The sequence below is a fragment of the Manacus candei genome, unplaced genomic scaffold (assembly GCF_025592945.1).
Source record: "Manacus candei isolate 608988 ecotype Guabito, Panama unplaced genomic scaffold, ASM2559294v1 h1tg000041l, whole genome shotgun sequence".
Lineage (NCBI taxonomy): Eukaryota > Metazoa > Chordata > Aves > Passeriformes > Pipridae > Manacus > Manacus candei.
Genome location: NW_026138089.1, coordinates 1,337,486 through 1,351,045, shown reverse-complemented (window position 1 = coordinate 1,351,045; position 13,560 = coordinate 1,337,486). Strand labels below are relative to the sequence as shown.

At 34.3% G+C, this 13,560-nt stretch overlaps 1 protein-coding gene across 2 annotated transcripts in view; it reads left to right on the top strand.

Annotated features, from left to right (window-relative positions):
- IL1RAPL1 (interleukin 1 receptor accessory protein like 1) overlaps nucleotides 1–13,560 on the top strand; it is a 690,660-nt gene that overhangs the window by 363,371 nt on the left and 313,729 nt on the right. For both annotated transcript variants that reach the window (XM_051795105.1, XM_051795106.1), the window contains one exon: nucleotides 8,035–8,314. In XM_051795105.1, the coding sequence (XP_051651065.1) occupies nucleotides 8,035–8,314 (280 nt within the window). The remainder of the gene's footprint in view (nucleotides 1–8,034; nucleotides 8,315–13,560) is intronic.

The window sequence follows — 13,560 nt, the reverse complement described above, 5'->3', positions numbered from 1 at the left end:
TTAACTTCTATTTAATTGCATGTATGGACACCAATATCTGTCTGACACATACATGGCTTTAAATAAATCCTTATTTACAGTTTCAGTCTAATAGGCAAGAAATAGTCGTCAAGACCACTTGGACTTTTATGCAGTTAATATATTGTTTCACAAAGAATATTGATATTTTAAATCCAAGACCACAGTTTCAATATATTATCTCTCTTCCAGTATTTTAAGAGTGAAAGCAATGTATAATAGATTAATAAAAAGAAATATGTAACTTTTAAAAATATGTACTTTTTCTGGTAACAACATGACCTATTTATACTTATTAATTATATGGTTAGAACTTTTGATCTGAAGTTTTAAAGTAAAAAGTGACCCTTTGTTTGAAATAAAGTGGTTTTTTTTCAGTCTCAGCTCTTTCTGAAGCTCTCACTGCAATTCTTTTTTTTCTGCACAGTTCTAGTCACATAGTCATGATCATACATCTTAAGAAATTTCCACTAGATAAGTTACAGCAACAAGGTGTTTGTACTCTGCTGTACACATGTTGTAACTTGATTAATTTTAATCCTCTTGCATTACAAACCAATCTACTGAATTTTCTTATATTTACTCCAAGTGGACAGTTTTCATATATTTAGTTATCACAATTCAGCTGATATTCAGCGACTTTGTAGTATTCAGCAGTTGAATTCTTTGTAGGAAAAAGTTTAGAGGTATACAGAGCAGCTGTTACCCAAGTGCTACTGAAATTCCATCATCAAAAATCTTTGATCTTCCTCATAATCTCCAAAACGAAGCTACTGGAGAACAGAATGCATTTTCAGAAGTAGTTTCAATAATGAGAGATTATGGAAGAGATTAAATAATTTACCATCTGCTGTACAACATGACACATTAGTATGGCCCAGAGATTCTCTTTTCTTGGAAATCTCCTTTCTAAAAGGCACCTTTACAAGTGCTTGTTCAATTTTTAGAAGTTAGTGTAACATCTCCCCATAGTAGTTTCTCCTCAGGCGGGGTTACTCTTTTGTTTTAGTCACTTTATTTAGTCATTCCAGAGGGAAATCTAAGACCAATGTATACCAGACTTAATTTCCTCACATACTCAATTGAGATTCCTTATCTAAACATATATATGTAATATGTATATATAAAAGTTTATATAAAAAGTTATATAATATGTAGAAATTGTATGACAGTGACACTGAGTAGAACTTACCTTTCAAGATAAATCACAGTATTTTTGGGGAGCAGGGAGGGAAGTGATTTGTATTCTTAAGGTCCTAAAACAACCACAGATAATCTAGGATAGCCACATAAGAAACAGAGGATGTAGAACTGTTCTCAAATAAAATTGTATAGTAAATATAACAAACAAGAAACAATTCATTTCAGAGGGGCACAGAAATTAATGCAGTTTAATAACAGGCTTTGGAAATTAATGTGGTAAACAAACTCTTGTGTTATGTGGCTATTGATTACATTATGTTGCCATCTCTATGCTGTAACTGTAAATGTACAGACAGTCTCTGAGTTGAAAATGAATAATTGAAAGAAGGTAGCATACAGAAGTACATAGAAGATTAGGGACCTGTGTACCAGGTCTACTGGGATGGAGTTATTTTTATTCATAGCAGCCTTTATGGTGCTGCGTTTTGGATTTGTGACTAAAATAGTGTTGATAACACACCAGTGTTTTGACCATTGCCGAGCAGTGCTTGCAGTGCATCAAGGCTTCTCTTTTTGCCATTCTAATTCCCAATAGGTTTAGGTGCATGGGACAAAACACTGGGAGGGGACACAGCTGGGACACGTGAGCTCGATTGGCCCAAGGGATATTCCACACCAAATAACATCATACTTATCAATAAAAATGGGGAGGTTTTGGTTATCAAGGTAGCTGTTGTTCAGAGACTAGCTGGGCATTGGTCTGCCTGTGAGAGGTGATGAGTGAGTGCCTTTGCATCACTTGTGATTGTTATTTTTTTTCTCTTCTCTTCTCTTCCCTTCTTAAATTATTTTTATCTTGACCAATGAATTTTCCTGCTTTTGCTCTTCCTATCTTTCCCCTTTCCTGTTGCACGTGTGGTTTAGTGATTGAGAAGCTGTGTGGGTGCTTGGCTGCTGGCCTGGTGTCAACTCACCAGAACCTGATCAGTCAGTATGGGCCAGGCTGTCTTTAAAGTGTGTGCTTATGAAGCCTCCTTATTTATATGACATGGTGAAGCAGAATAGGAGGATTTGAAAGATACAAGAGGTACTGAATGAACAACAGGGATGAACTCTTAGTTTGGAGTAGGAATTTAGGAAATTCAGCATTTGCTCTTCCTTCTTATCTTGCACAGTATATTTATTCTACTTTTTTTTCTTAAAAATAGCTTTCATGTTTTAAGTTTTTCTACAACATTATAGTGATAATTAAAGGCTTAGTAGTAATTCAGACAAAAATGCTATTTAATCTGACTTGGAATAGGTAAAAGAGAGAATGGCAAAAAAACTTCCCACCAAATAAACACAAAGGTATTTTCATGATTATTATACCTCCAAGTAGTACAATACTGAGGCATATGTATTCTGTTTCATGTCAGTACAGTATTCCAAAGCCAGGAAACACAGCATTAATTTATGGCAAGCCATAACTTTCTTTTTTTCATTACTCCTCTTCTTGTGGGCTAGTGCATTTGCCAAGATTCCTCAACTGCCAAATCTGCTACTTTTAAAACTTATCTCAAGTGGGGCTGCAACAAGTTCAGTTCTTATGATCTAACTTCTTTAACAGATGATGATATCCAAAATAATTGTTCTGTCTCCTTGAAATGTCCTTCAATATCTTTTTCGATTACTGGCACCCTCTCATAATAGCCACTACACACTTCTAGACTGAGAACAAAATATATGAGTTTTTAGCCTAAAACAATTTTTATATGAGTTTTCAAGAGAATGAAAAATGGCATTTTGAAATGAAAATGCTGTATCAAAAACAGAAGTGCAGCATAGCAACATGCAGAGCTGTCATAGCAGTCTTAGTGCAAAAGGAAATTTGTGTATAAAATACCTGACATGGACTTATGATAATATAAGTACCAATATTAAATCAACTTTTTTTTCATTTTTCCAATTTTATACTGGTACTAAAAAATCTAAGCACAAGATTAGTCTAAGTCTAAGAATAGAACTGACCATGTTCTCTTTCTTATCTCCATAGTATGTTGTCTTTCTAAGCTTTGCTTCTTCATTCTTGTTAGAGTTTATTTTTATAGCAAATAAAAGTATACACAAACCAAAAATAGACAATCTTTGCATGTCTTCATAATGAGAATCCACAGTAGAATACCATGTGTCATGTTGCACAGAGCTAATTGGCTCAGGCACTGTAATGAGTGTGTTAGAAAGTATAAACTCTTGATAGATTTTTTTATTTTTTTATTTGTTTGTTTTTTTTTTTTTAATGCTTGATAGTTTGAGCAAAAAGCAGAAAGAAACAATCAGGTTAAAGAGAGGGGATCAAGAACAGATTGCGATTTGATGGTAAAATATTGTTGTGAAAATTTTTTTAAAGAAAGTAATTTTGAGTTTGACGCATCACTCAATAAACATTTTGAAAAGGTGTTTTATGAGGAGCCAGTTAAGGAAAGCCCCTTTTCTGGACATATTATGCCCGTATTCTCCTTTCTACCGAAAAATCTTACTGATACAATATCCTTTACTCGCTTTCTCTACCTACATACTGCCATCTTATTTCTGCATTCCCTAGTGACCTCCTTGACAAGTTCCCAGCTTTAGGAACAAGACCTGGTGCTTTCTTCCTTAGATACCCACTTTTCAGAATTTATTGTGACTTATGAGATCGCTTCTTCCTCAGGTTTGCAAAGGCCTTTAAAAACCTCTGAAGTAGTTGACAAATAAACAGAAGGCACAGTGACACTGTATAATCCTTTCTGTATGAAATTAAGAACAGAATTACAAACACAGATAATCAGGAGAAAATAAATCTATCAATTTTTATTTTATTAAACATTATTAACTGTAATAAATTTCGGATAATTTGATGTTTTCAACTGTCACATCTAATTTGTTTGGGTGTCTAGAAATCAGATTTTAACCAATGTATTGGAAACTTAAAGACCTTTTCTAACCCTGAAACCTATAAATTGAATTGAAGCTTTTGAATGAAACCAGGCTATAGCAGTGGACTCAGGAGTTATTAACTTTATATTTTTCTCCTTTTCAGCATCGAATTTGGCCCTGAAAATGATACATATGATACTGAAAAATTAAGGGGAAGACCTTCTTAGTAATGAGGAATACTCTGTGTGCTAGGTCCAATCAGCAGGTACAACCTGCAAGAAGCTTGTTTATCCAGCAGAGTGATCTATTATTAGGACAGTGATGTTAGTCGGGTTTATTTCATACCCTGAAATCACTCAAGGAAATAGCTGAGTGAATGATATTTATCTTGGACACTGTATTGTGCTATTACGTGTAGCAATAACTGGCAGCCTACTAAAATAGACATCAGGGACTACAACCATTCATTGAAGGCAGTTCTGAAATTTCAAAGCCGTTGAATTTTTCAAGTGTTTTCCAATTTATAAAATAAAATAAAAGATGATTGACTGCTTGATGATGTGATGATATAAATAAAAACATTGCAAAGTACTGAGTGTATTTTTTCCCCACAGTTGTTTTGAATCACCTAATTGCAGGTGTTGGTGTCTAAATGTATGTTTGTGTCTTTTAAAATATATCTTTTCATTCTTCAAGGAATTTGGAAATGAGGATTTTAATTAGGTTTCTGATACATCCAAATTTTTCTAAACTGAACACTGCATGTGTTCTCCACATCTCAAATGCCGAGTGCACACGGAAAGGGTCAGTTATAGTGCATGCATGCTATCATCTATCTGAGTGTTCACAGTAATATAATTTTTAAGGACATGACAGTCTAATTTTCATTCGCTTATGTGGTTTTAAACCTCTGTTTATACTCCTCGGTTACAGTGGAATAGGACCATTTTAGGCAGAGATAGACAGTTATCTTCTGAAATGTCATTGTTTTCACAAAATATCACAGAATGTTGTCTGTGTCTTTTGATAGGAATGATGAATTTCTATTATATCCAATAGAATTGCATTAGCACCTTCTTATAGATGAAGGCACATTGGCTGAGTAGTATTGTGAGGTATTTCCTGGAAGATTTTTAAGATATTAAGCCTTCCAGCCGTAATAAGGTTAATACAGTTCTAAGTGACTTGAATGTCAGTGTTGGCAAAGTTTAACTGGTATAATATTTCTGTAAGCAGGAAGAGAAGCATTCTGATGTTCGCTTCATTGAAAGATCACGTTGAGAAGAGGACACATGCTTTCTTAAGATTATCGTCGAGTGTAGCTGTAATAAAGCACAGAATTACAGGGTGGTTGAGGTCCAAAGAGGCCTCTGAAAGTCATATGGTTCAAACCCCTGCTCAAGTGGGGCCACCTAGAAACAGCTGGATTCTGAATATCTCCAAGGATAGGGAATCCTCAACCTTCCTAGAACACCTGTGCCAATGCTCAGTCACCCTTAAAGTAGAAAAGTGTTTCCTGCTGTCCAGAAAGAGCCTACTGAGTTTCAGTTTCCTCTTGTACTCTTACTGGGCACCAGTGGAAAGAGCCTGGCTCCGTCCTCTTTGCAACTTCCCTTCAGATATTTGTATTCATTACTAAGATTTCCCCGAGCCTTCTCTTCTCCAGGCTGATCAGTCTCAGCTCTCAGCCTGTGCTCATAGCAGAGATGATTCAGTCCGTTAACCATCTTCGTGGACCTTTGTTGGACTCTGTCCAGTCTGTAAATGGCTTTTGTATTCAGAAGCCCAAAGCTGAACACAGCACTCCAGATGTGGCCTCACTAGTGCTGAATTTGGTAATGTTCTCTCTGTTTTTGTGTGTGATATAGAATATTTGCCAGCATATTAAACTGTACTGCAGATTATCCTTAGCATGCTTTTATGTAAAATAGCAGACTGAAATAAAGTCAGTAGCATTTGCTCTGCATCCTTCATTTGATACAAAGGCTTGAAACAGAGTTGCAATATATTCTAGTGGATTCAGCAAGCTAAAGGAACTGGGAACCATTAGAACTGAATATCCTGAGAGAGAAAACGTAACTAACAGACTAATAATATAAACCGAAGTGTACTAACTCAATTAGGCAGTGAAAGGCAAGATTAAAATTTGATAATAAAGTATGATGAAGAACCCATTACCTGGTTACTTATATAATGAAATTTACACTGGTAAGAGGTGTCTGTTAATTCATTTTTAGCATGGGGATGTAGAAGCAGAGAGAAATAGTATCAGAAAGGGAATGCACTTTCAGAAAGGTAAAAAATGAAAATAACAAAGATGTAATTGAATTCTGAAATAAATGGAAGTTAGTTTCTTAGAGTCCTATGGGAAAACTAATAGTGTAGCTTTCATTCACTTCAATTTCTACAAGAGTACAACTAAGTCTTGTTAGGGCCTCATAATTGTTACTAATTTTTAGGAACTGTTGGGTAGGAAAATTGGAACAGGGACATATTATACTCCCTTCCTGGTTTTAAAAATAAATGCAGGAGGAGACACTTTAAAGATATATGAAATATTTCTTTATGTGAATTCTGTTTACAATGCAAATTCATTCTAAAGTTTTCATTATTTTTTTCCCTTCATCTTTCAATGTTCTGTTACGTTATTGCTTACACAACGCTGTATGAAGATGTCTGAGTATTTCTTATTTTGCATGCATAATAAGTACTGTGGTATTATCCAAATATATATCTCAGAAATCACTGTCTGGGATGTTATTCTCCTAGGTGACAGACCAATACATTGTCTAGGTTTAAAGTGCTAATACTGCTTTATCTTGCACAGTTAGTTTGAATTCTCTGTTAAAGTCAGTATTCAACCAGCTCTAGGATGACACTTCAGCTTTGCAAAAGTTGATTTTCTGAGCTAGTTATCTATCTAAGATCTTTTAAAGTTAATAAAGTGTCAAATTCAATGACCAAATATTTATACGAGACATAGATACTAACTTTAGGATGAAATAAGTTGCACTTTGGTTATAATGATTGCTTTCTACTGACTGGATTGGGCCCTAACTAACTAGCTGAGACTGGATGCTGAGTTTTTAAGTGAATGAATATAATGGTGAATTTCCATGGTTGAAATTCCGTAAGAAAAAAATCATAAGCTTTTATTGTATAAAACATCCCTTCTCCTTTTTTTGCTTTGGTATTCTTAACTAAAAATAAAGAGGAAGAGGAAGGGAGGTTGTGGTTTTTTTGGTTTTGGGGTTTGGTTTTGTTGCTGGAGTTCAGAAAGTCTAGCAAATCTAGTATTGCTTTCTGATGAACAGTTATTGTGGGACAGTATCAGTAGCAACTGATGTTATTCAAGAGAACAAAGATTAATTTGTAATGTACTTCTGGAAAGTCAGAAATTCCAAGTGAGATCTGCTTATCATCTTCTTGAATAATCCATTAAGATTACTGACAGTAGTTTTCCTGACAGTATCTTTTTGCACATTTACTCCTAGTGTAAAGAAAGTTTCTACTTCTCCTTCAAATCTATCTCAAACTTCCACACTTTTTGATTCAGACCACAGTTCTATGCCCTAATATCTTCTGAGACTCAATTTGCATGGTTACCTTGAAGATATTTGATTGATGTAATCCAGATTGGGACACTCTGTGTACACCTCTGTGTTTCACTAATTTCACTCCAGTATTTTATAACTGGTCATGCTGGAGTTCCACAAAAGACAAAATAGCAATTGCTCAATTTTCTCAGAAGTTATCAACACTTAGCAATAAATGTCCTAATAACTGTCCAGTATAGATAAGTACATGACATTAATACTGTGAAAATGCAGTTACTTTTTCAGGGATCAAAAGAGTCCTGCTAGTCACTCAAAGGGCCTTTTCTCAAATACAATGCTTTCTCACAATAAAGGTTCTGTGTGAACAGTGCTCTCCAAAGCCTCTGACAACCTCTTGTTGTTTTCTCTTCTCTTTCAGCTGATGGTTGCACTGACTGGTCTGTGGATTACAAGAAATATCAAGTTCTAGTGGGAGAACCTGTTCGTATAAAATGTGCACTCTTTTATGGATATATTAGAGCTAATTACTCCCTAGCCCAAAGTGCTGGACTTAGCTTGATGTGGTACAAAAGCTCGGGACCTGGAGATTTTGAAGAACCTATAGCTTTTGATGGAACCAGAATGAGCAAAGAAGAAGACTCCATTTGGTTCCGACCAACAGTGGTACAAGACAGCGGGCTCTATGCATGTGTTATAAGGTACTATATTTTAATATATTGCATTTTAATTAACCAAATATGAAACAAGGCTCTTAATAGTGAGACTTTTGTGTCAAAGAAAGCTTTTTTTCTGATTGTGTTTCTCCTCCTGGCATTCCCTTCCTTGAAATGATTGATGCTTAAGTAGAAATTACTATTGAATATCTTGAACATTTTAACTTTTTTTTAATAGATTTAGTTATTTATAATGCAATCTAAACTTTATAAGGTGGGTAGGACTGGATGAATAAGTAATGTGTTCTGATTCTGGTTTCACTCTTGCAATCACAATCCTAGAGTAAAAAGTTCCTTTTTTACATTTAGATTTCATTTTATATGGATTTCATTAAATGGTTTCATTTAATTATTTTTTTCCTGTTAAAAAAAATGTTATTTGATGTAAAGTAGTTGCATCAGGGAAAACAGAAGGTGAAATTTTAGCATTTTTGCAGATATATATCCTCTAGAATCACATCTGGCTTAATCTGATAATAGAGGCTGGGTGACAGATATCTTCCAAAAGTATTTAACCTTCTGATTCATTAAGCTTTATCACCATAAGTTGGACTAGATTCTGCTTCCTGGTTTCTGCAACAGGTGTTCAGCCTCTTTCTGCATCTCTGATATGGTTAACACTGATATATTGTTTCCAGCTCTTTACAGTGCTCCTCTCTATCTGCATATCTATAAAAGAGGTCTTGCTACTAATACACAATAGAAAGAGTGAAAAAGTTTCTTTACAAAGTTTAAAGAAACTGAGTGGCTAGAAAAGGAAGCTGCATGATGCAGCTATTCTCATGATGCAAGGAAAATAAGGAAACTGTTTTACCGTCACCTGGAGATGTTTAGTGTCTGCCACATTTTTTTTTTATTACTTTTTATTTTGGGGAGGGGGAGCACAGATTACTGTCTGATCTGTGGGTGATGAAGGAGATTTTTACTAATGAATGTGTTTATAAAAGCATTTATTCTATGAGCTCTTTACATAACCTGTGAGACATTTCATATCAATCGTTTGCCCAATAACATTTTCAACATGATTTTTCTGATGATGACAATTCTCTTTAAAAGAAAACCACCAAATGTTACAAATTAGGCTACTTAAGGAAAATGTTTAGTTATGTTTAGATTAATATATTTCAGATAAGTTTGTAACAGTGGCCATGAAAATGGAAATAGTTTTGTCAATTATTCCATAATACTATTTAAAATACCATAAATATCTCCTCTGCTTATATAAAGAAAACCTTAATTATCTGATGTTGCACTTTCCAGCAAGTATAGATAAATGCTGAATTTAGATAATCAGACACACTTTAAAATGTGTTTATTATCTCAACCTGTATTTATGCCTTTCCTACATGAATTTCTTTTCAATTCAGAGATATGTTCTCTACTGCTTTAAACTACATACTGCTTTTTTAGCACATGATTTATTTCCAGTTGTCAGTGCTTATACATGTAGATCTATGATAGATTTTAAAAAATAAATTAGCAATTAATTGCTCTCCTGAAAACTATTATGACAAGTTACAAAACCTTTCACCTTCAGGACACCCACTAGTATTTTCTAAAGAGCCATCTAAGCTTGTTGTATCTGTGTTTCTATTTTATACTTCTTGGATGGAACCTTTTAAATGTATGAGCAAGATTATTATTGGTAGAAGACAAAACCTCATTTCAGCATCAGAGGAATGTACTTTTTAGTGCATGTTTTCTGCATACAGTCAAAGGTTACTTTCAAGTAGTTTCAAATGCCCACCTAGAATCTAGTTTAAAACTTAATAATTCAGGTTCCTGAGATAAACATGTACTTGATATTTTAACCTCATATAAATAAAATTAAATACTCAGCAGTATAATGGTTCTCTTCTTTCTTCATCCTTCCTTCAGATTCTTACACTATAAAGCAATTATCTGATTAAAAAAAAAAAAAAGAGACTGAAGTGATACCGTCTGACAAAATTATGTACTCTATCTGTACTTCCAAAGTTATTGCTACAGAAATACCTAACTAAACCTCTCACATCAAATAGCTACCTACTATTGCTTTTTGGTCTTGTCACTGAAATCAGAATACTCAGCCCTGCTGTCACCTTATGTTGGTTACTGGTAGAATGTATCAAAGAATCTTCAGAAAGATTAGTGAGCAAGAACTATAATTTCTTTCAAGGAGCAAAGTGAAGATTGCAGAGATGATATTTAGGAGTCTTTTCTTACAGATTTGGGGTTTCTGTTTATTTTAATGATGTGATGCCTTCAGAATAAATGTTACAAGCTATTTCAGTTTTAAAAACCCAGTGGAGAAGCTCAGATAAGACACTTAAAATTACCTTGTAGCAAACATGTTCAGTGTGATGATTACAATAACTTGAGTAGGACAGCAAGAAGAAATACACCTGAGAGGTGATGAGGGCAGGCAGTAAAGGGTAAATGGGCAAAAGCAGAACTGCACTTTGAGTAAAAGACTCTGTTTAGTTTTTATTTTAAACTTAATTGAAGGGGTGAAACAGTCCAACGTGTATTATTTAATTTGCTCAGAACCTCCTTTCTTCATCATTCTGTTGCAATTTCTCTGTGCTGCAATTTTAAGGAAGCCAAAGATATAAAATATTAAGTCTTTCAGTGGATGTCACATCACATGGTTGCTTGCTGTTTATCAAGTATGGGCAATAAATACAATTAGATAGGCTGCACAAAGAGTTAATGCATATATATAACTCCAGCTCCCAGAAATCATGTGTGTCTATCTATCTATCTGGTACAACAGCAAGTAATAAGCAATTTCTGTCAAATGTTCTGCCTTTAACGTTGCAAAAACAGGTGAAATATTGTTCCCATTGAACCAACATTTTCTTCATTTATTCATCTTTTCCTTCCCTGCCTGAAAAACATCAACTACAGTGTCTCTATTAGTTGCCCAACATATTATCAGCTTAGGTCAGTGGAGTCCTGGAGGAAGGCAGGACTGGGATTTATGGTGAAGTGCTACAATGGGTTATATTGCAAAAGATGAAATGGGGTTTTTGCATTGATATGTCTGAGTGTTCAGAAATCATTTTTATCATCACATACAGTATATGTAGCAATTCAGACATCTTTCTAAACCTGAATATGCTCTTGCTAACTAATGACTGTTGTTTTTAAACTTATTTGTAAAAGTGAGATTTTACATCAGGAGGTAGAGATGCTTCTTGAACTCTGTCAGACTTGATGCTTTGCCCACTTCCCTGGGGAGCCTGCTGCAGTGCCCAAACACCCTCTGAGTGGAGAACCTTTTTCTAATATCTAACCTAGTAACACACAATACAACGTTCTAGACAAAGAAGTAAAGACTGAAATAGTGTGAAGCATACAGAATTTTCTGATTTTACAAGGGAAGGAAGGAAGGCAGATTATTGTCCACTTTCATTTAGCCTCATTACTCTTGCTATGGCCTTGCAAATATGAAGGTAGAGGCTTCAAATACATCAATGTTTCTAATTAATGTTTTAAGGTGAGCTTTAATCTTTACTGGATGGATGTATGAGAGATATTTCAAATTCACAGCAGTTCTATTTTATGATTTTATATTTACAAATAGATATGCACATGCATCCACTCATACAGACATTATGTTGCTGAATCGCGTAACTTCCCTGCCATACAGTTCAATTAGTATAGATATATTTTATTTAAAACAGGAATAAAATAGAATGCCATAGAGATATTTTAAATAAGAGGACATTAATATTCTTCAAAAAATTGTTGCTTAAAACTACTTCCAAACTATCTTTGAAAAGCACCACAGTGTAGGACAATATAATTTATCGGGGTGGTTTTTTCTTTCCTAGCCATGATTGGAAATGTGAGATTGCTGAATTTATGAAAAAATCATTCTTTATCTTCATCACACGAAAATTCATTTTAGGTTAGATAGCATAAATTTCTTTTGTTAGATAGGATATGTTCCTGTAGTGCTCATCTTCAAATATAAAAATATTGATTTCTTTTAGTTGTACAGCTCTAATTCTGTCAAATCATATCAATCATGTCAATTCATTTTAAGAAGAATATCTATTTTTACATATTTAATGTATGCACAATTGTTTCATTCAATATCAGAAATCCCGAATTCAGAATGTATAAGGAAATCTTTGCTTTACTGAAGGAAATGGTAGGCAAAATAAGAAATAGAATCAATTTTTCATAAACCTTGTGCAAGCACCGTTTCTTCATCATCTTGAATAATGTAAAACATGTTTACAAATGGGAATTGCTATTACAGGGTAACAGCCATTTTTGAAATCTGTCTTACTCTATGAAGGGCTTTTATCCTGACCATACATACTTACAAACATTTTTATTAATTTGCACAGTTTTTGCCAAATATTATTTAAAAAAAAAGAGTAAGTGTTCCTAAAACAACTAGTTATTAAATCTAAATGAAAATCAAAAAAGGAAAAAAAAAGGAAAGGAAATATATGAAAATGAAGTCTTACATCAGTTTATCTTAAAAGTTCAATAACACGGTTTTCCCTAGATCTTCATGAGATCTTTGGTTACATTTATTTCCATTAGTGACAAAGGAATCTCACAATGGATAAGAGAAATAAGCTTTCTTAAAGGAATACTAAATATGTTAACAATACTCAGAAATAATTCTCAGAAGAACCTGATATTCTATTAGTTCCTTTAAATCAGTAGCATCACAGTGGTGAAGTAATTATGAGAAAAAGAGGACTAGAAAGAGGTTTAAAATTTCTCCAAAATAGTTCAGAATGCAGATTTGCAAGTTTTCATTATTTGCATTTATTGGAGTGCAAAAAGCCCAGAAGTTCAAGTTTAGAGCTGGCCCAAACATTAGTTTTGTGAGCATTTAGCATATAGCCGTTCATAACACTATGGCAAGAGAGCTAAGGGGATGGAAAAGAAAACCAGGAAAAAATAAGGATAGAACTGTCTGCACCATTTGAATTGTTTAAATGTTTGAACCACCATTACATGTCTTTGTAGAGAAGTTGTGTCATGGAGTGGGTCATCTTGAGTACCATCACATGGCATGCGCAGGACAAACAGGGAATTAGGCCCAGCCATCACGAGTTTATGAAAGGCAGGTCCTGCTGGACCAATCTGATCTCTTTTTATGACAAGCTGACCCACTTAATTCATAAGGGAACAGTGTTGTCTACCTGGACTTTAATAAAGAGCTTGACATCATCTCCCAGGGCATTCTCCTGGAAAAACTGGCTGCTGATGGCTGAATA